This window comes from Eptatretus burgeri, chromosome 5 (genome assembly GCF_056783735.1).
Source record: "Eptatretus burgeri isolate ZD-2024b chromosome 5, Ebu_testis_v1, whole genome shotgun sequence".
NCBI classification, from domain to species: Eukaryota; Metazoa; Chordata; class Myxini; order Myxiniformes; family Myxinidae; genus Eptatretus; species Eptatretus burgeri.
The window spans coordinates 42,975,755-42,998,020 of NC_140965.1; the positions used below are offsets into that span (position 1 = coordinate 42,975,755).

Here is a 22,266-nt window from a genome sequence, read left to right on the forward strand (position 1 = left end):
ATCACTCGCTTCAGCAGGAGCATATACAGAGACCAGGGAAATGACACCCAAGGAGTGATGAATCCTCAGTTTCATAATACTGTTACGGATCTGGAAACCATATGTATTCAAACATACAGATGTCCCAAAAGTCAGTTATTCCATGAAGTACATGTGAAGACAGGTCCCTTCCTTTTGTCTAGTGGGAGAATCAAAGATGTGCATTGCAATGATTTTTTAGGTAGGTTATTGAATATTTACATCCAACAACCATCCCATCCCCCATCACCATCCACGACCCACCCGCTGTCTACTCGCACTCTGACATGCCGAGGCAAGATCTTGCAGCCGTTCCTTGCCGCTTCCACAAACGTTCCTTTTCAATGTTGTAACTCTTGCTCGACGAGTGCAAACACGCGTGGAGGGGGGAAGGGGTTCCCCCAACAAGGCCGAGACCCCGCCCAGAAGGGGCGGATCCATGGAGGCCCTGTCCAATCAGGGCGGACAGTGACGTCTGTTCCATCAAGCCCCCGCCACGTTCGGGGAGGTCCATAAAAAGACGACACCATCCTCAGTCTTGAGGGGAGTTCTTTGGAGGAGTGAGTTGGTTGGTGTGTGTCGTGTGTTCTGAGCTGAAGTCCAAGTTCAGTTCACTTCAGGAGTTCAGCTCTGCGTGGGGCATTCGAGGGCGTTCGTCGGAGGTTTATTGGAGACGGGGCGTTCGTTGCTGGAGTCTGGGGCATTCGTTGAAGTTTTGTTGAGTCCTCTCCACGACCCTGACCCCCGCCCTGGGACTCCGACTACTCCTCTCAAGTTCCTCCGCGGACACAAGCCCCACGCGTGTGACTGTGGCCCGGGCTTCACGGCAATTGGCAGGTGCCGCACCATGGAGCACCCCACCCCTCCAACGTGCAGGTACCCTGCCGAACCGTGACCCCAGCTCGTCTCTCTCCCAGGCTGCGGGTGTCCTAAAAAAACACCTGGGTTTTATTTTCGTGTGTGTGCGTGTGTGTGTGCGTGTGTGTCTGCGTGTGTGTCTGCGTGTGTGTCTGCGTGTGTGTCTGCGTGTGTGTCTGCGTGTGTGTCTGCGTGTGTGTCTGCGTGTGTGTCTGCGTGTGTGTCTGCGTGTGTGTCTGCGTGTGTGTCTGCGTGTGTGTCTGCGTGTGTGTCTGCGTGTGTGTCTGCGTGTGTGTCTGCGTGTGTGTCTGCGTGTGTGTCTGCGTGTGTGTCTGCGTGTGTGTCTGCGTGTGTGTCTGCGTGTGTGTCTGCGTGTGTGTCTGCGTGTGTGTCTGCGTGTGTGTCTGCGTGTGTGTCTGCGTGTGTGTCTGCGTGTGTGTCTGCGTGTGTGGCGCCGTCTCTTAAGTAGAACTGCTTCAGTGTTTATTTCTGATCATTGTGAATTCTTTCTTGCGTATTCCACGATAAGTCTTGATCTGTGACTTTATTGTAAATAAACCATTATTAGAAATGTTCCCAGTTCGTTTCCGTCCTTTCTTTCATTGGTCCAGCATGGTTCGGATCTGAGTTTTAGCCGGGTCTTTGTTCCCGTTAATCTGCTCATCCTAGCCGGGACGGCTTTGGCAGCTCCGCTCGACTGCAGCCGAACCGGAGTTGGTAGTTGGAACTCTACCGCAGTCGGTAGAGTGATCCGGTTTGAGCAAGACATGCCGAGGGCGTGGATCCCCGGTAGCCGAGACAGCGTGGTTACTTAGGTGAATTGGTTCCAGACAAAAAGACCCTACGCCACGCGGTCGAGATATTGGCGTTCCACTGTCGGTTCAGTGACCCGCCGGCTCACGGAATTATCCGAGAGCGACGGCCTACAATTCCGGGGAGTCTGGTGGGAGACGACGTAACCTCCTCCACCTCGTGGTCGTTCTCGCCACTGGTCGCCGGCCCACAACAATACGTTCAGTGACCGGTGTTACCTCAACTATCATGGGAGTTAGCCTATGGGACACAATTACAGCAACTTCTTCGGCATGGTAAACATCAGAGCGACCAGACCAGTAGTAGGTGTAGCCATCCACCATGATATCACCACTGTCTGGTCTCAAGAAGCTCAGACAGGGCTGCAACACCGATGTTCAAATGCTGGAGCTCAGATGATAACAGAGAGAAGTGATCATCCTCTCCTCAAGATAAGACATTCCAGGCACTCACCCGAAGGGTGAGTGACATGAAGAAGAAAAACAAATCTATCCCAATCAAAACCTCAGGTTACCCCGAGGAGACTGCTGTCCGGTGGATGACATCTCAGTAGGACCCCGACACACCACTGCAATCCGACCCAGGAAGGTTACCCCGTGTTTTTCTCCCATCATCAAAAAATGGGGATCCCGAAGGCTTTGCTCCAAACCTGTCACCCGGTGAGCTGCCCTGTGAAAGGCAGCTGAACAGGAGGTACTCCCACAGCATGTGGTTATGACAATAGTATGTGGTTATGATCCAGTATGTGGTTACTCTCACATTCCTGACTATTTAATCTGCAACTAAACCATAAAAGAGCTTTTTTGGAACGTTTTTGTCAAAGAAAGGCATTCCTGAATGGGTGCGCCCTGACTGTCTGCTGAGGTATGCTGTTGATCTTTCCCCTTATTTCCATACATAAAATGTAAACAACCGTTTGTAGTTATGTTGTTGAGGGGAGGGGGGGGGAGGAGTTATTAAATAAATGACATATTTTAGAGCGCTGGAAAGACGGCCTAGATGTACACACATTCACCTCTGATCTCTTTACTCTGTGTTCGAACAACGACCCAGCTATAACTATAAACACATCCCGATGTTTCACAGACAGGGTGATTAATCAATGTGTTAAGATGGACATTTGGATGTTAGGATGGACATCATTTGGATGGACATTAAACTGGGCTGTCTGCCGGCATTAGTTGGTGGCTGTTAAAGATTCCCACGGTGTTCTTCACGAAGAGGAGACGGGCAATCACTATCACCACAAATTCCAAAATCCTGCTCTGGGTCGAAGTGGTGACTCGTCCAGGATTGGAAACCTCGCCAAGAAACTGCTTCGACCGAACAGACGGTCTTGACCCCAAAGCACGGTAAAATCATGATGGCATATTTTAGCACAGCCTTCAGCACAGCAAAATAATTTTGAAGCATGAATTCGGGCCAGAATTTTTTTTAAGAAAACATTTTAAGAACCCCCCCCCCCCCATTCCATCCCCAAAGATTCAACTACTAGTTGCACCCTCTCAGCTCGATCAACAGAAGATGGAGAGAAGGTGAATCAGAACTTTTAAAATAACTGTTGAAGCATCTGCACAAAAGCAGACCAGTGGCAGAGAGAAAACACAGGACATGGGCTGCACAGACACCACAACAGAAGCAACAATAAACGCAAAGCAGACACCTACAACCTACCAGATTTACAAAACTTGATTCAGGCCAACACGCCATTTTGAAGAGAGAATGTTGATGCTGTCAATGTAGGATCGATGACAAACCAGCACACTGCTAATAAAACAATTATCCTCATGATAAGACTATTCTTGAACAATTGTGTTTCAATGCTACTTTCGCACTCTGCTCTTTTTTAAGAAGGCTAGCAGGATGCCTTGGAGGTATGCACCCCCCCCCCCTTGGAGATAATGTTGTGAACCCGGGGTCGGGGGTGAGAAGACTACGAGGGGTGAGCTACCTCGGGATCCCACGAGGCTCTCCGGAATCGCAGGCAGTCACACACAAATAACTTTGTGATGCACCAGGTCGCTCATTGACCGTGAACGCCAATAACTCGACCACGTGACTTTGCGTCCGCCGTCTGATACCGTTTACCTCAAGGTCACATGATCTTGTTACCCGGGACAAACCCTTGCTAAAACCGGATCACCTTACCAGATAAGATGCAGCTGAGCATAACTGCCAAGACCGTACCGGCAGGGGAACAGATCGTTGGGGGATAAGATCCCGGTTAAATTAGAGTGGGAACCATGCTGGACCAATGAAGGAAAAGACAAAAATGAGCTGGGAACATTTCTATACAAAGCATTTTTTTACAATGGCAAGGAAAAGTACGTGGCACAGTGAATTGGATTTATTTGTATGTTAAGCAGGGAAAGCAAGGAATTTGTGGGGTATGGCAAAAGGCAAGCAATCTTACAAAAGCAGGCACAGAGCAGACCTATCCCATTATAACTTCAACAATCTTAACTTAAACAAGGACAGGCGCCATCACGCATGCACGCACTTAGATATAGCCCAGAGAGAAAGAGAGCAGATGAGGATAAACGGCCAGAAAATACCTGTCACGGTCGGCGGACCAACGCAACCCAGTACGCTTCGGGAGAGAGAGGGAGGAATACTGGTGGTGTATAAGGTGTGGGAGTGGGAGGTGTGGTGAAGTGTAGTACAATGTGGGGGGGGGGGTGCGGTATCATGCCAGAGGAAAATGGGATTGCGAGTCAGTAATGATGCTCTTTGTGTGTCCAAAGAAGACGGGATTAGATCGGGAGGTGGATAGAGAGAGACAGAGACAGAGACAGAGACAGAGACAGAGACAGAGACAGAGACAGAGACAGAGACAGAGACAGAGACAGAGACAGAGACAGAGACAGAGACAGAGACAGAGACAGAGACAGAGACAGAGACAGAGACAGAGACAGAGACAGAGACAGAGACAGAGACAGAGACAGAGACAGAGAGAGAGAGAGAGAGAGAGAGAGAGAGAGAGAGAGAGAGAGAGAGAGAGAGAGAAGATTCATGAGGCGAAAGATCCTCAACCGAGCCATGCATAGGTCTGTTTGTGTAACGTAAACCTCCTTAGAACGCTCCGTCTGAGCGTTCCCACCTCGAGATGTGGCTCGTGATCTTCGGATTAGTCACTTTGCTGGGGCTCATGGCAAGGCGCTCAGAACTGGTCCGTCTGGCTGCACGGGGGTGGCGAAACGCTACAGCACGGCAAGGAGTCTTGGCAGTCGCCTCGGATCAGGCTCTCAAGAAGAAGCACGTCCTGGCAATCGCACATAAACAGCAAACGAAGAGCCAGCGAAGGGGAGGTAGCAAAGAGCAGGCAACAAAGAGAAGCCAACGAAGAGTCAAGAGGAGCAGAAAGGAAGAGTGAACGGCTCCACGCTCCGCCTTTTATAAGCCTGGGGCGAAGGACGGGGCGAAGACCCGCAAGCGACACGCAGTTACCTGAATCCTGCTCCTCTATTGGGCCAAAGTGGCCCTGGCCATGTCCTGCCAGGCTCCAGGGCCAGAAACTGTCTCAGTTGCCCATCCGGTTTGACACGGTTCGGAGCTCCTGACTCAACATAGGGTATGGTCCTTGAGCCAGCACCCTGGCCCTGAACGTACTCAGAGTGGAACCTAAATGCCGAATCGCAACGGACTTTCCCCGTCACCCACAGGACACTCTCACGAGCCAAAATGCACACCCGAGCCCCGTACCAAACTCCCGGATCGCCCTTCCCGCGACCCCTCCCCACCACCCGTCTTGCCGTGGTCTGGTGACTGGATGAGGGTCGTATCAATTCCACGTGCTCACCATGGACAACTCCGGAGAGATGCGGTCGACTTATTCACGTCTGTTGCTTGGCCCCACATTGTGCGGTCCCGAGGACAGTCCGAGTCGTGCAGCACTCATCAATATAAAGTGACGAATTGTAGCGATGCAAAGGTACGAGGAGGTGTAGGAATATTTTTTCCCATGTGCGGGAAGTGTTTGTGGTCGAAGTGGTGAGGTTTGGTGAGCGAGGTGTGAAGTAAGGTAAGATGCCGGTTGGAAATTGGCATGCAGAATTGAATGAAATAATGGTGTGCGATGTCTGTGTGGTGTCGGTGTAATGGCTTTTGGTGGTTCCAACCCAAGGGGGCATCGTGGTGTGCTTATTATTCAATCACAGATTGAATGGCGTGTGTGCCTTCTTGCTTATTTTGAACTACGGCTGAAAGGAAAGGGTTGGAGTTGAAATCAGAATACGAGTTAATAGACCGACCTGTGAGACCCACGCAATGCACTTCATCCCGTTAACCCACTAGACATGAGCGGAGGTCTAACTGCACGAAGACAAACAAAATAACTGCCTGGGGATCACTGTATGTTGGGTGCCATTGCCTTAGAGGCATGCGGTTTTGTAGAACCACAACAATATGCTTAGAGGTCTGCAATGAGCACTCGCTTCTGAGTCGTTTAGCCTGGATTTGAATCACAGACGAGCTATAAATGGTCACCTGGTGTTTCACAGGCAGAGCAATTCATCAAATGAAAGAAATTTGGAGGAAACCCGACATCCCTGAAGCATTCTGTGCATATCGCTTCCATCACAGACTCATGGATCTGAGCTTCCTCGACGAGTGGGACGCAATGATCTTTAGCTCATAAAGGTGCTTAAATGAGGCTTTACGAATGAATGATGTATCCCATTGCCTGACCAATTTTTCTAGCCATGGGATTATATGTGCACTATATATATATATATATATATATATATATATATATATATATATATATATATATATATATATATTGTTTATAACATATAGTATCTTGGGGCCTCGTATGTGATTTCTCCCAGTCATGGCTTCAAGTGTGACGTGTGATATTGACCCAGACACCCTTACGGCCAAATTGTGACCTTTACTCGATACTTCACCCCATTCCTACAGTCAATAGCATTGTTCAATCATTGCCCGAGCGAAATTTGGACGTACATACACATGGGAGGTGTTTAGGCTGAGTCACAGGTCTGCCAACATACCAAAATAAAAGTTATTATAGCCAGTTATCATGGTTTCATGCAGGAAGGGGCATGATAGAGGCAATTGCAGGAAAAATATCTGGAGAAGAAAAAAACAACAGCACTTTATATTTGTGGATTTGGAGAAGGCGTTTGATAGGGTGCCTCGGGAAGTGGTGCAATGGTCCATGAGAAAGTTACGTTGGAAGATTGGTTAGTTGGGGGTATTCATGGCAATGTATGATGGCGCAAAAACCTCTGTGAGGGTAAATGGAGTGCAGAGTGAGGATTGTGAAGTGAAAGTGGATGTTCATCAGGGTTCACTCTTGAGCCCAATCCTGTTCATTATGGTTATTGAGGCTATATCAGAGGAATTTAGAGGAGGCTCACCTTGAGAACTCCTGTATGCTGATGACCTAGTGCTGATAGCTGTCACTGTGGAAGAATTAATGGGTATATATGCAGTATAGAAGGAGCGTATGGAGGACAGAGGACTGAAAGTGGATTCAGGGAACACGAAAGTATGGTATGGGAAAAGGAAGTGTGGGGGGGGGGGGAAGAAAAATAGGGAGGTGACCCTGTGATGTCTGGAGAAAAGGTGTAGGTGGCAATTCAATATTGTATAAATCCAGCAACTGCTGGGTGCATAAGAGGTGTAGTGGCATCAGGGGTGGACTGCAGGTGGTACCAGACTTCAAATGTGCTGTTTGCACAGGTTAACAAGTGACTCCAGTTAAAGTGGAAAGGTTAGTTTATGGGGATATATCTCTGGAATGTGTAGATAAATTCTGTTACCTTGGTGATATGATTAGTGCAGGTGGTGGTGTGGAGACAGCAGTGACTGCAAGACTTAGAAGTGGCTGGAGGAAGTTCAGGGAGTTGTTACCCCTGTTGACATTGAAAGGGACCTCTCTCCAATTAAAGGGAAAACTTTATGCAGCTTGTGTGAGAAGCATGATGTTGTATGTCAGCGAAACATGGGTGATTAAAAAGCAGGATGAAAGGAGGTGTGAACAAAATTAAATGAGAATGGTGAGGTGGATGTGTGATGTGACACTGAAGGATAGGAAATCAAATGTGGAATTAAGAAATAGGTTAGGTGTAGAAAGCATTAGTGAGGTTATGCATAGGGGTAAGTTGAGATGGTTCAGACATGTGGAAAGGATGGGGGTGGGCAGCTGTGTGAAGAGGTGCATAAATATGAATGTGAATGGAAGGAGAGCTGGACGCTGTCAGAGGAAAACATGGGATGTGTTGCTGAGAGATGATCTTAGAGTTAAAGGCTGAACAAGAAGGCTAGCAAGGGATCATGCAGCCTGGAAAGCAGCCATTAGGTGAACCACAGCTTACACATGCAAGCATGGAAATGGCCATAAAATGACGATGAGGATGATGATGATCCAGCTCCGTCAAGTCGTGACCAACTTCTTGTGACATTCATGATCAGATTTCTCCAAACATTCCAGCACTTTCTATCAAGCAGCTCTGAAATTTTTATCAGATATTCGTGGATAAACGATCAATCATCAAACTTTTCACAGCAGCCATTGTCAGACAAAACACATTTTAGTGAGGTTGGTGAGACTTACAAAAATCTCAAATATATGTATTCGAAAGCGAGTAGCCCTCAGGTTTCTCCATGTTGTGATGATGGACAGAGGAGCTAACAGAATGTACAGTGAAAATCTGAAGATAAAACATTTCAAAAGCAAATATAATTGGGAACATGAACAACTCACTTCCAACAGAAACATTTAGATCTCAACTCAAAGAGCAATGACAGGAAGTTAAAATGACTGCTGCCCAATTTCCATGAACAACAAATACATTTTTACTACAGCAAAACAATAAGTCAACAAATCAAAGTTAAAAAGCCACACACACACACACACACACACACACACACACACACACACACACACACACACACACACACACACACACACACACACACACACACACACACACACACACACACACACACACACACACACACACACACACACACACACACACACACCTGTGAATAATTAAAGTAACATAATTTAGAATGTACCTTTGATGACAGTGGGCTGCAAGACCCATTCGTAGAAGGTTCAAGTTGAAGATCATCCAGAATATTAAGCAAATGAGTTGGTAGTCCACAATAATCCATGGAAGAAACTTCATACACTGCGTCAGCACAACACTCGCTCAGACGACTCACACCCGGAACAGGTGACTTCACTCCGACACCTAGAAAAACAGGTAGGGTTAAAACGTCATGAAGAAAAAAAAAAAACCAGTTTGAGAAAAATATGCCTGATTCTCAGCAATACAAGCATTCCATTCACCTAGCAAGTATTGCATTACAGTTTGGCACAGAATTCACACACAGGGTATGCTGTATACATAGTAGGATTTTTAAAAGCACAACTAATTTATACTCATTCCCAAAAAACACCAACAACCTCAAACCTATAACACTCCATGCCTATGCAAAGATCAGTGATCAGCACAGTTAAGATACAAGCTTGCCTGCAGGCAGGGTGGCATGCTAAGCATACCATAACCCCACGTGGAGTGACTTGTCTATTTATAAAGCAAAGTGAAGGAACGAAATGCCTGCATCCTTTCCACACTATGTATTACGAGCCAACAATTACGATTAGTCCAACCATGACTCGAGAATGAGTGCATTAACAATTTATGTCAAATGAAGGAATGTTTCATTTTATGCTATGTTCAATACGTAATTGAAATAGGACAATATCAGACACAGCAAACACACACACCAGCTAAAAGACAATTCGTACTTTCCTGATTATTTAGGGTAATTGTTTATCAATCAGGACTATGCACATTTGGGTTCATTAAAAATTGAATTTTTTTTTTTTTTTAAGGATGAGCTTTTGTCACAAGAGCAATATGAAATCCAACAAATTGCCCATACCTTTGCAATTCAGATCTGGAGTCGTTTCCATTTTCTTTTGGTGTGTACTTGACCTATTACCCTGTTCATGATACCAGCTGCCACAAAAAGAAGGGTCAACCACAACTTGGCCCTTCATTTTCGGCTGAAGTGCCTTATGAATGGGAGCAATATCTCTCTGGCACGCAAAACTATCTTGGTTCCAAAGATGGCCTCGAGACTGGCTGGCATGTGATTTGCTGAGTCGGGATGGCCTTTTATCCTGACACGTGTCCTGCACATGAAGGGGAGATGATTCATCACTACTGCCAACTTTATGTTGAGGTGACCCATTACAGGTCAATAATCGAAAAGCCTCTGCTGCAGCAGGATGGTCAGAGCGAAGCTGAGGGGTCATATTAATTTGGCTGTCATGGCCACTCCCTATTTCTAGATGGTGCATACTGCATTTCCCTTCCTTCCCAACAGCAAGAGTTTGTGCACATTTTCCAAGTCCACAGCAAATGGTTGACACAAAACCATTGCAAGCCACTTCAGCATGTCCAGTTGGGTGCAACCCCATCTCCTCATTCAGGTACTGAACTTGTGCTTCTCCCGTTTCAGGAGAAGCAGCATCTTTACAGGTATAGGTCTTCGCATGCCTTCTATGTCTCACACTTTTCAACCTATCCTGTTCTGACATCAGCTGGAATGCCTTGAGCCGAGTTGCATCCATGTCACTCCAAATGTCTTGGCACCTGGGAAATATAAATAAATTGTAAATGATTCATTTCTATCCACAACAGCAACATTATGTGTGTATATGTGTGTATATGTGTGTATATGTGTGTATATGTGTGTATATGTGTGTATATGTGTGTATATGTGTGTATATGTGTGTATATGTGTGTATATGTGTGTATGTGTGTATGTGTGTATGTGTGTATGTGTGTATGTGTGTATGTGTGTATGTGTGTGTATGTGTGTGTATGTGTGTGTATGTGTGTGTATGTGTGTGTATGTGTGTATATGTGTGTGTATGTGTGTGTATGTGTGTGTATGTGTGTGTATGTGTGTGTATGTGTGTGTATGTGTGTGTATGTGTGTGTATGTGTGTGTATGTGTGTATGTGTGTATGTGTGTATGTGTGTATGTGTGTATGTGTGTATGTGTGTATGTGTGTATGTGTGTATGTGTGTATGTGTGTATGTGTGTATGTGTGTATGTGTGTATGTGTGTATGTGTGTATGTGTGTATGTGTGTATGTGTGTATGTGTGTATGTGTGTGTGTGTGTGTGTGTGTGTGTGTGTGTGTGTGTGTGTGTGTGTTTTGGAATATTTGCAGCCCAGAATTCATATTAGTAAAATGATAAAATGATGGCTCACACTCAGACACACCCAAAGAAATGGACCCCGTCAGGTCTTTTATTGCCCCCTTCAGCTCGGAGGGAAGACGAGCTGAGGGGAGAGAACGTGCTAGTTACATGGCTGCGTTCGCGTGGCTCGACGTCCACACCTTCCCAGACCTCCAGTCGCCAAAAAACACAGACCAGCGCAGCCGAACCCAAAGGAGGCGAGACGAGGTGGTCTCCCTTGATGAGATGGTCAACTGCTATCGCCATGATCCACGATCCTCCAGAACGCACTCTTGTCGACAACCACTCACTGGCTTTGGATGCCAGGTTGGAAATGTCTAAATTGAAATGTCCTTTCCCACAAGAAATATGTCTCACACACGATGACAGGCTGCTCGGCAAAAACCACGATCTCCGTCTCTCGAACGCTGGTCCCGACAACCACTCATCCTCTTTAGGAGGGAGGGGCTTCTTCTCAAGGCCACTCGCCTCCTGATTGGTCGGACCCATCGCACGATTCCCTGGCTGTCTCCCATTGGTCAGGCCCACGATGGACGGGGCAACTCCCACCATTATGGGTGGAGTCCCAATCGGAGGCGTTTGTAGCTCCGCCTACCTCCTCACCTCCGACCACGTGCGTAACGGCGATAGTGTTGAGTGGGGGACGGGGCAGGTGAGATGCCCGCTCCTTGCCGATTGGCCAAAGAGGGACGCCATGCCCATGTTAAACTCCACCCACGCACGCGCTCGCTCACCGGGGAGCAAAGAGCGTGGACAATGCCAAAAGCAGAGTTGTTGGGAGTCATTGGTTGGAACGTAAAATCCTAACTATAAAATAATTGCGCAGCGCACGTACACTTAATCACCCATTAAACATAGGACGGGACCCTACCTAGAAACACTTACTTACCAATATAACTGATCTATAGGACCTGGCTGTTGTGTGCAGTCAGCTTCCAAATTCGTAACAAAATAAATCGTACACACCTCTGCAGAAACTTGCACGGAAAATCCAAAAGTTACATACTTCGTATTAAATAATGATCACTGAAAATAATCTTCAGCATGACAAAAATATTTTGAATGCGACCGCAGTTTGACCCCAGAAAAACTTGAACCTGGCCACACCAAAGCTACCACTCCCCAAGATGTCCAAACACAATTACGAATCTACTAGAGCGTGCCGAATCGGGCTCAGGGTTACAGTTACACAAGGATACATGAAGAACTTTGGAGCAGAAAGAGGATTCGGCCAATCATGCCTGTGTTGCACCAATTCCAGTATCATCCCACATCCCACACAAGCCAATATGTAACCCCATATCCCTCTATCTCCATGCATCCAGGTACCTATCTAAATCCCATTTAAACTTATCCACCCCCTCCGCTGCCACTACCTTTTCAGGGAGGCCATTCCACACATTAACCACTCTCCGATTGAAAGAACCCTGCCTTAAAACTGTTCTGTCATCTTCTTTACCCACAAGCTATGACCACTGTCCACTCTGCTGAAACACATCACTGCACCTATCTTGTCCACACCCTTCGTTATCTTAAGCATCTCCATTAACTGTTCCTCATAATCAATCAAACGGAAAATTAAATACTGCATTCGTGTCATCAGAAGGAACCCGAAGAAGTAAAGAGCAAAGATGGAGCCATCAGGAGGAACCTGGATAGGATTCGAGTTTCAGCTGCTACTCCTCTACCCTCAAACACATCCAGGCACAACCAAGGGAGGCTTCACAAAAAAAAAAAAAAAAAAAAAAAAAAAAAAAAAAAACTTTCTGCAATAATTCACTTGTCCAAAGAGAGATAGATAAAGAAAGACAGAAATAAAGTGTAAAATATATAAAAGCAAAGAAAAACCAAGAATTGGAACCAACAAAGAAAAATGTGAAAAAGCAGAAGTCGAGCTGGCCCTGGAATCGATGTAGTAGTTCAAAACTGTACCCTCTCTATGACAGCTATGTCCTTCCCCAGATGTGGTTCATTGAAGATTCCAGATGAGGCCTCAGTAAATTCTGATATAGTACAATGTTAACACAACCACTTGATTAAATATTTATCCCCCCCCCCGATAAATACAACCTAAAACCCTGTTTGCTTTACCTATAACTGCCTGACACTGTGCTGTTTGCTTAAGGGGCTGTCACACCTTGACGTTTTAGCCAGCATATGCCGACGTGTGAAAAATTTGGCGAATACGCTGGCACACGTCGAATAAGTTATGGGTAAATTTTGTATACGTTAAGAGCATGCTGAAGCACGCTGGCATATGTCGTAGTATGCCGAGCTCGTCGACAAATTTTGTGCATGCTCAAAATTTTTCAACGTATGCCAGCGTATGACTCACACGTTCCACATACGCTGGCCATAAGTTGTAGGCACGTTATGCGATCGTTGACACACGTTACTTGTAAGTTCCTCATAAGTCGGAATACGTCGAGGTAATGTCTAGCATACCCAAAACTTATTTCTAACCTATGAGTAACGTGCTTTGAACCCATGTGTAACGTATCTCGACGTATTTGACGTCTTCCGGATGACCACAGAACTTACTGAACGTTTCTAACTTACAGCTACCTGTTATGACGTATTGGCAGTGTTTAGGGGAATTGGCATATAAAAAATGGGCTTCACAGGAAGAACCTGTCAGTGTTCCAGACTCCATGTTTTGTTTTTTTTTTATTATCATTATTTTTTTCTTCGGCATGACGGTGATGTTGACACTTAGATGTCTAGTGCGGTTATGATTTGAATCGTCGAGAGGCAGCCTTTTAATAGGCTACGCCACGTGATCGTCAGCGATACTCTGCCGCATGCTATGCATAAGTTAGACTATCGTTGGGCATAAGTTGTGAACGCCGACAACACGCTAAGCATTCGTTGGTATAAGTTATCTATAAGTTATCGAAACGTTCTGTGTACGTTACTAATACGTTATGCATACGTCCAACTCGTTAATATCTGCCCAAAACTGAAAAAAACATCAATAGTTCAAGGTATTAGATCAATTTTGATACGTTGCCATAGGCTGGCTAAATCGTCAAGGCGTGACAGGCGCAATACCTCCAATATCTATAACCATCCCCATATCCTTCTCCTGTGTGACATGCCCCAAGACTGCCCCCCCTGCATCATGTAATCTCTATTTTCATCATTCCTACCTATCCCCAGCACCTTAAATTTCTTTGTTAAACTACATCTGCCAATCCATTAAAGAATCCACACTTTCCTGAATCTGATAACAACCCTGCCATCGACAGAGTGTGTATAAAAAAAGAAAAAAGAAAAAGGAAACACCTATGTCAAGTCAAGTAATATGATGTTGGGCCACCACATGCGGCCATTATGAGTAGGGTAAGAATACTGATTCTGGCTCACTTTTCCCCATGTAAATGAATGGGGGATTTTCAGCGATTTATATTTTTTTTTCCCTAAAAATAAATCCCCTTTTTATCCCAAGGTATATTTATTTGTCCCCCCTTTTAACTTGGAGGTTGAACCTCATTGAATTGAACACCTGGGGGTTGAACAGCTCACTCATTGAACCTATAAAGATTTGTTCATTCTCAAATTCCTTCAATAGTTTAATTTTCTTTGCACAATAATCCCCATCTAAAATATTGACAAACAAAACATTTGAATCTTTATATTTTTTAAGATACCCCATTTGTGCCATTACGAAATGATAAACTTCTCTTAATGCTCTCATCTGACCACCTGCTGAGCCACAGGTTATTTTTTGTTAAGCCCCGCCCACTTTTCTTTAAGCCCCGCCCACTTTTGCTAAGCCCCGCCCACTTTTGCTAAGCTCCGCCCACTTTTCATGAGGTATTTTTTCTAAGCCACGCCCACTTTTCCTAAGCCCCGCCCACTTTTGCTAAGCTCCGCCCACTTTTCATGAGGTATTTTTTCTAAGCCACGCCCACTTTTCCTAAGCCCCGCCCACTTTTGCTAAGCTCCGCCCACTTTTCATAAGGTATTTTTTCTAAGCCACGCCCACTTTTCCTAAGCTCCGCCTACTTTTGCTAAGCCCCGCCCACTCTTACATCATTTTCCAGTTCATCTCTGACTCACAAAGAAATCACTAGAAAATTACAGGATGTTATGGTTTTTGAAAAATTTCCCAATGAAGGCTTGCCTAGGCTTGCCCAGGGAATTTCCAAAGGAAACCACACCCACCAGTCTTTCTCTATAAAAGCTTCAAACCCAGGCTCCATTTTAAACATTTGTTCTTGCTGGCAATGGTGTTCTGTGTGCTTGTCTCGAACTGTCTGTCTTCTATGGAACTAAACCTTCAAGTTGATGAACTGGATTCAAACCTCTTATCTATTGAGGTAAGATTTTTTATTTTCCTATTTTCAAACTTTGATTGAAGCATACTCATTTAATAATTAAATAACTTAATTAATACATTATTATTTTCTCTCACAGGAAATTGTGTCTGAAATACGAAATGAAAATACTGCTTTTGCTACAACTTTGGGGAAATTGTTGGCTTGGTTGAAGACCTTGAGTGGGATGACTTTGGTGTTCCTTGGAACTCTCTGTCTTGTATGGAACTAAACCTTCAAGTTGATGAACTGGATTCAAACCTCTTATCTATTGAGGTAAGATTTTTTATTTTCCTATTTTCAAACTTTGATTGAAGCATACTCATTTAATAATTAAATAACTTAATTAATACATTATTATTTTCTCTCACAGGAAATTGTGTCTGAAATACGAAATGAAAATACTGCTTTTGCTACAACTTGGGGCGAAATTGTTGGCTTGGTTGAAGACCTTATGAGCGACCAAGACCCACAGAACGAGTTTGTCCTTGATGACCCAACCAAAGAGTTATACCTTGGAGACCAGCAAAATCCTGAAAAAGAGTTTTACAGCAATAGTACTCATTGTGAGTTATCAAGACAATACCCACTGAACAAGTTATACCTTGATGAGCCAGAATACAAGTTTTACCTTGGAGACTCACAAATTTTGAAAAAATCAGTAAATGAGTTCTGCCTTGATGGTTTAAATAACTACCTTGGAGACTCAGGAAAAGGGTTCTGCCAAGATGGTTCTAAATATGGGGCCTACCTTGGAGACTCACAAATTTTGAAAAAATCAGTAAATGAGTTCTGCCTTGATGGTTTAAATAACTACCTTGGAGACTCAGGAAAAGGGTTCTGCCAAGATGGTTCTAAATATGGGGCCTACCTTGGAGACTCACAAATTTTGAAAAAATCAGTAAATGAGTTCTGCCTTGATGGTTTAAATAACTACCTTGGAGACTCAGGAAAAGGGTTCTGCCAAGATGGTTCTAAATATGGGGCCTACCTTGGAGACTCACAAATTTTGAAAAAATCAGTAAATGAGTTATCCTTAAGAGACTTTGTAAGTTGGTTTTACTTTGAATACTTGAAATGTGGGTTCTGAATTGATAACTCACAATGTGATACATATCTTGGAAACTCAACGGGAATGTGGTTATACCTTGAAGACTTGGAAAGTTGGGTTTATGTTGGACACTTGAAACTTTTTTGGGGGCTTTTATTTATTTATTTATTTATTTATTATTATTATTATTTTATTTATTTATATTTTGGAGACTTTTGGAGTTGCTATCACTCTTTGGGATCTAAACCTATCGATGTAGTTCTTTGTCGGATGGTGCTTGATGGGAGCAAGATCAAGAAAGTTCTGGGAAGAAAGTGCAGGCTTACTCCCCCTTTCTACGTCATCAAACCTGAAAGCCTTAAAAGACAGAATTGGAAGAAGAAAAAAAAAACGTAAAAATATATATATATATAGGTGGAAATCTCATTTTGAAAAAGACATTGTGTTGGGCGAGGATTGAGTTGGGGTTGAGATTTTGAATGTGAGGGTTGGTGTTGAGATTTTGAATGTGAGGGTTGGGACACACACACATACACATCAACAAACAAAAGTTAAGCCTTGACTATTCAGTTGAGGATTCTGTGTTTGGGGTTCACAGATCTAAGAACGTCCCCCTTGACACACATTATATACTGTTATACACCTCGGACTTGGCCCTCGAGTGTCCACAACGGTGTATAGTAGGAGGGAGTGAAGCGCCAACCTATTGCTCCCATTACACACACACACACAAACAAAAGTTAAGCCTTGACTATTCAGTTGAGGATTCTGTGTTTGGGGTTCACAGATCTAAGAACGTCCCCCTTGACACACATTATATACTTGTCCCTCTAGTGTCCACAAAGGTGTATTATCTGCTTAGTTTTGTCTTTTGTAATTCCTGTGAATAAAATGAACCTAAAATCTCTTCCCCTTCCAAATCATATATTTTATAAGTCCAAGGAACTGTATCTATTACATCAACAATTTTAAAAAGTTCTTTCGTCCATTGTTCAGTAAAACCCTTTTCAAAATGAGATTTCCACCTATATATTCTTACGATATCACCAACTTTGAACTTAGGTTTTCTGACATTAATCTCTTTTTCATATTTTAATTTTGTAAATGTTTCTGATGGCTTCATATTCGTTGATGTGTGAATCGTGTCATTATACTTATCCACAATATCCTGAATAAAAGATGACCATTGTTGTGAACCGAGTTGTGTGAATTTTTTATATAGTCTCTCTTTTAAGGTACGATTAAAACGTTCAACAACAACTGCCTTCCCTTCATTAAAGGTACTGTATAATGTAATACTGTTATTTTTAGAAAATTCATAAATGTCTTGTTATAAAACTCTCTACCCTCATCAGTCCACAATTTCTTAGGTTTTCTCTTACTTTTATTAAATATCTGTTGAAAAGCTAACATAAGAGTATTTGCTGTTTTGTTTTCTAAAGCGACACGCCACCCATATCTACTCCTCAAATCAATAACGGTTAAAGCATACTTGTACCCCTTATCATTATTGAGTTCAATCAAATCAGCAGACCAGATATAATCAACTTCCTTGGAATAAACTTTCCTTCTCTGAAACTTTGTGAATATTGGTTTATGTAATTCATCAGCTAATTGCTCTTCAGTCTTAATGGCATCATTAGAGCCTATAAGTTTTTTGAATTTCCAAGTCCAAGTTTCAATTTAGCACTAATCATCTTCTTCACGATGAACCTATCAACTTTTTCTCTCAAGGTTGGATTTTGTATCAGAGACAAATTATATAACATTTCTCTATCGGCTTCATGCTTTTCTTCCAACGTTGTGGTATTCCCATAATCAATATCGTGTCTCATGCACACTTCATCAACTCTATTGATTGGTTTACTCCAGGATTTAGGATTGTCTGCCTCATCTAATCTTTTATCTAAGTTTGTGCCTGGACCACAGAAAGAATAACCTGGAAGATGTAATTCCCCTGGTATTCCAGTAGTTGTAAATTTACTTCCTGATAAAAACTTTTGTATATCTCCTCCGAGTTTGTGTTTGGAGATAAATTGATTTTTTTGAACCACACACCAAACATATACCTTTTTGTATAACCCTGTTATTTTTACTTTTAATATATGAAATATTTTTAGTATTAGTTTTCTTTTTACATTTGAGACAATAACTCATTTATTTATGAGAAAAATTTCTGCAGAGTGCAAAAACCTTTTTAGTTTCCAACATGCACATTTGAATCTTAATTTTTAAAACATAAAGAATCCTTAGAAATGCCTTCACTCTCTCCTCCATTTATTTAAGAAAAAACTTGAATTAAAATCTATATCTTGTCGATGCTAATAGTCTTGTCGAAAGTATTGCAAATAGACTTGTCAATTCTTTGTTTTCCTCCTCGGTGGGTTGAGTTATTTTCTGTAATACCTCTATTCTTTTTTGAATCTCACTGGTTTCCATATTTTGATATTTATTCATTCTCTCTCTTTCCTCCCTCTCTCTCTTCTCCTTTTCCTCCTTCTCTCTCTTCTCTCTTTCCTCCTTCTCTCTCTTCTCCTTTTCCTCCTTCTCTTTCTTCTCCCTCTCTTCTCTCTTTCCTCCCTCTCTCTATTCTCTCTCTCCTCCTTCTCCTTTTCCTCCTCTTCCCTCTCTTCTTCAACTCCTTCCTCATCCCTTACTATACTTGAATCGTTTACACCCCATAGAATATTATACATATATTCATCAGGATTTCTTGTTATTCCTGTATCCAAAATAATTTTTTACAACAGGATACCAATAAAATTTCTTTTGAATTTCTAAAGAGCCTTACCTTTTCTTAACCTTATAATTTTTTCATTATTTAACATTCTAATTAAATCTAAAGTTGTTGGTTTATCAACATCAGCATAATGCCAATCTTTTATTGAAAATACCTCATTCTTATGTTGTAGAACATATTTATTAAAATACCGAATACCCTTTTCTTGAAGGTATGCTTGAACACAGAAATGATAATTTTCTTGAAGCCTTCTTGCTGTCATTTATGTATTAGAAATATATGTTAGAATAATATTATGGCACGAAACACCTCCCCATCTTCCCATAGTTAAATCATTTTGTATTTCCTTACTTATTATATATAATCCTGTTTTTTCTGTTTTCATGAGATAAACAAGGGCAAAACCATTATTATATTTACCCTTATTAAATTCTTTTATTTGTTGTTTACTAATCGTGGCTCCACAAAACTCATTCTCGATACCAAGTGGATAATATTCTTCCTTACGAGACTGATTTAATTGTTCCAGGTCTTCGAGGTTAATTTTAAATGACCAATTATACCCTAAATCATTCATATCATACCCGCATTGTTCTATTCTCATACAAACGATACGCCCTTCTTTATAAAAATTTATTTTAATTCGAACTGTGAATTCTGTATGACCTGGAGATAATATCAACACTTCTGTATCTTTAGAATACACAGCCGTTTTATTTAAGTATATATATTGTGATAAATCGCTTAATCTCACCAAGTCATTCGCGTCAGTCGGGCTTGGATAATTTTTTAATTTATAAGCATTTTTCATGTTAATATTTTTGTTTATATTATATTTATGTCGTTCAGCCTGTGCCTTTGTGTAATAATTTGATAAATCAATATCCAGTTCTTGAGATACACCAAAGATAGAACCATCTTTACCAACATAAGTCATTTATATTAGATTAAAAATAATATCATAAAATTTTTTATTTTTGTTGAGTTGAAATAACACATATAGACATAATTGACCACAACACTTGGAATTTAATTCTTGGACTTGAAATGTTTGATAAACACCATTCTGTAAGAATTTTATGACTTCAACAGGTGGTGGAAGACCAAAACTATCAAAATAATATTTGTCTTGACTATTAAAAATACAAACCCAATGAGAACCGTTCCCATCATTATCTTCTAAGTTCATAATAATATTCTTTGTATGTTTCGACACATTTGTTAATTCATCTCTCATACAAATAACCACATTATGAATTTTTAATTTCTTACAATATTTGGCAAGTTGTAAATTTGATGTTGTATTCTTTCCAAATTCTTTCAACCACTCATCAATGCTCATTTATTTATTAGAAAGATATAATCCATTACCTCTTTTCGTTAATTTTACACCTGCTTGTGCTATAGAAGAAAGCATATCTCCAACTAACAATCTCGCTTTATCAGGCAGACCTTCAAGTTTTTCAGCAAAATCTACAATTACACCACTTCCACTAATTTGTTTCTCCAACTCTTTGTTATGTCTTTCCAATTCTTTTTGAGCCTGGAGTTGAGCCTTCCTTTCGTTGGCAGTTTTGACCGCTGTTGAAATACCACCCGTCAATGCTCCAACCGCACTTAAACCAGCAAATAAAGGAATTAGAAATGGGAGAAATCCTCCACTCGTCTCTCTTATTGAATATTTTTTCAACATTGGTTTTGTCATTTTAATTTTAAGTGAGCCAGTGTCATTCAAGATTTTAACCTGTTCTCTTGTGAGCAAAACATCAATTCTTACTGCTCCTTTTCTCTGAATTGTATTAACGTTAATCGTACAAGGCTTTTGATTTTGAACACAAGATGATAGTTTATGAAGATTGATTTGATTAACATATACCCCAGTTGGTACTTTGCCACTCATTTATTTAACAAAAAAATTATGTGAGACTAATCATCACACCATTATCTGTATTAATCTGCAATTCTGTTTCTTCCAAAAGCAAACAATATGTATCAACTTCTTCACTCTCTCCTCTTTCAATGTATAGGGAAGTATCCACTCGATTAGACTTTATAGTTTCTTTTTGATCGCTCAGGTCAAACGTATAGATTGTATACAAACTTTTAAATGCTGTCATATCCAAAATAGGTTCTTTATTTCCATTACTTTCACACACCTTTTGGTAAGACTTGTATGCTTCAGCAAAATCATTTTTTTCCCAATTAATTTCCAATCTATCTCGTGGATAAAATGTTCCATCTAGAGAAACGCGAAGTTGTTTCACCTTAGCATTATCACTCAATGCATTATTCTTATCAGTCGCAGTATCACCATCTGGCTTTTTAAAAATCATCCACAGATATCGTGGCTTTCCTTCCAGAACACCCAAATTCCACGTGTAAGTAGTTTGATTGAGTTTAACGTGTTGACATCTTCTTTTGAGGTATGATACACTGAGTGGTTTTTTTGAGTTAAGTCTTCGATTCAACATCTCTTCTGTTTTAAGATTAGGAGTATATTCACTGATATACCAACTCATCTCCTCAATTACAAATTTATTCTGATCACCAAAAGCATTACCAACACCAAAAAGCAATCTATTTTCATTATCATTCCTTTGTAGTTGAAATCTAATTTTAAGACCATACAGAACTTTATCATAATCACAAAATCCAAATATACCTTTAAGAGGAACTGCCACAGTAAAACTATTTTCTGCTTTTGTATCATCATTATACATTCCTTTCCTTTGAATATATCCAGGGTCTGTGTTTGTTCCGTTGACATATCAGGAATAAAACCTTCGACAGACCCCTTTCCCATTCTATCACTGAATGTATAGAGTGTAAATTTCATCATTTCAGATACAGCAGAGACATAATCAACCGCTTCAACTTCTTGTGTTCCAATATACAATCGCACACTATCAAACATTTTCCAGAAGAAATCATTTACAAGTGTAGCGTTTGTGTTATTCCCAGCCTTAGTGAATTTAAATTTACACAACAAGAAACTTTCGGAGAGATTCAAATAGGTTTGTTGATTATTTATTTCAAAACTTTTTGTACCATTTGTATTCCAGTCTGTTCCAGTTATTGCATTTACCTTGAAGTAATCTTCTTTTTTAGTGGAGTTTGAGATAATAATAGTATCATCCAAATCATAGATACTATCAATTGCTTCCATACTTGTATTTATTTAGGAAAAAGATGTTAAAACTTTTGAAACCC

At 41.7% G+C, this 22,266-nt stretch overlaps 1 protein-coding gene and 1 long non-coding RNA gene across 8 annotated transcripts in view; one reads left to right on the top strand and one right to left on the bottom strand.

The window, feature by feature from the left end:
• The window catches only part of LOC147026324 (uncharacterized), a 126,453-nt gene that overhangs the window by 81,234 nt on the left and 22,953 nt on the right, over positions 1–22,266 (bottom strand). For all 7 annotated transcript variants that reach the window (XM_085881626.1, XM_085881625.1, XM_085881624.1 and 4 more), the window contains 2 exons: positions 9,613–10,328; positions 8,737–8,915 (listed from right to left, as the gene is read on the bottom strand). In XM_085881626.1, the coding sequence (XP_085737752.1) occupies positions 8,737–8,915; positions 9,613–10,328 (895 nt within the window). The remainder of the gene's footprint in view (positions 1–8,736; positions 8,916–9,612; positions 10,329–22,266) is intronic.
• On the top strand, positions 14,977–17,507 carry LOC147026325 (uncharacterized). The gene is made up of 2 exons (XR_015058286.1): positions 14,977–15,541; positions 15,639–17,507. It is a non-coding gene; the product is annotated as an uncharacterized LOC147026325 (long non-coding RNA).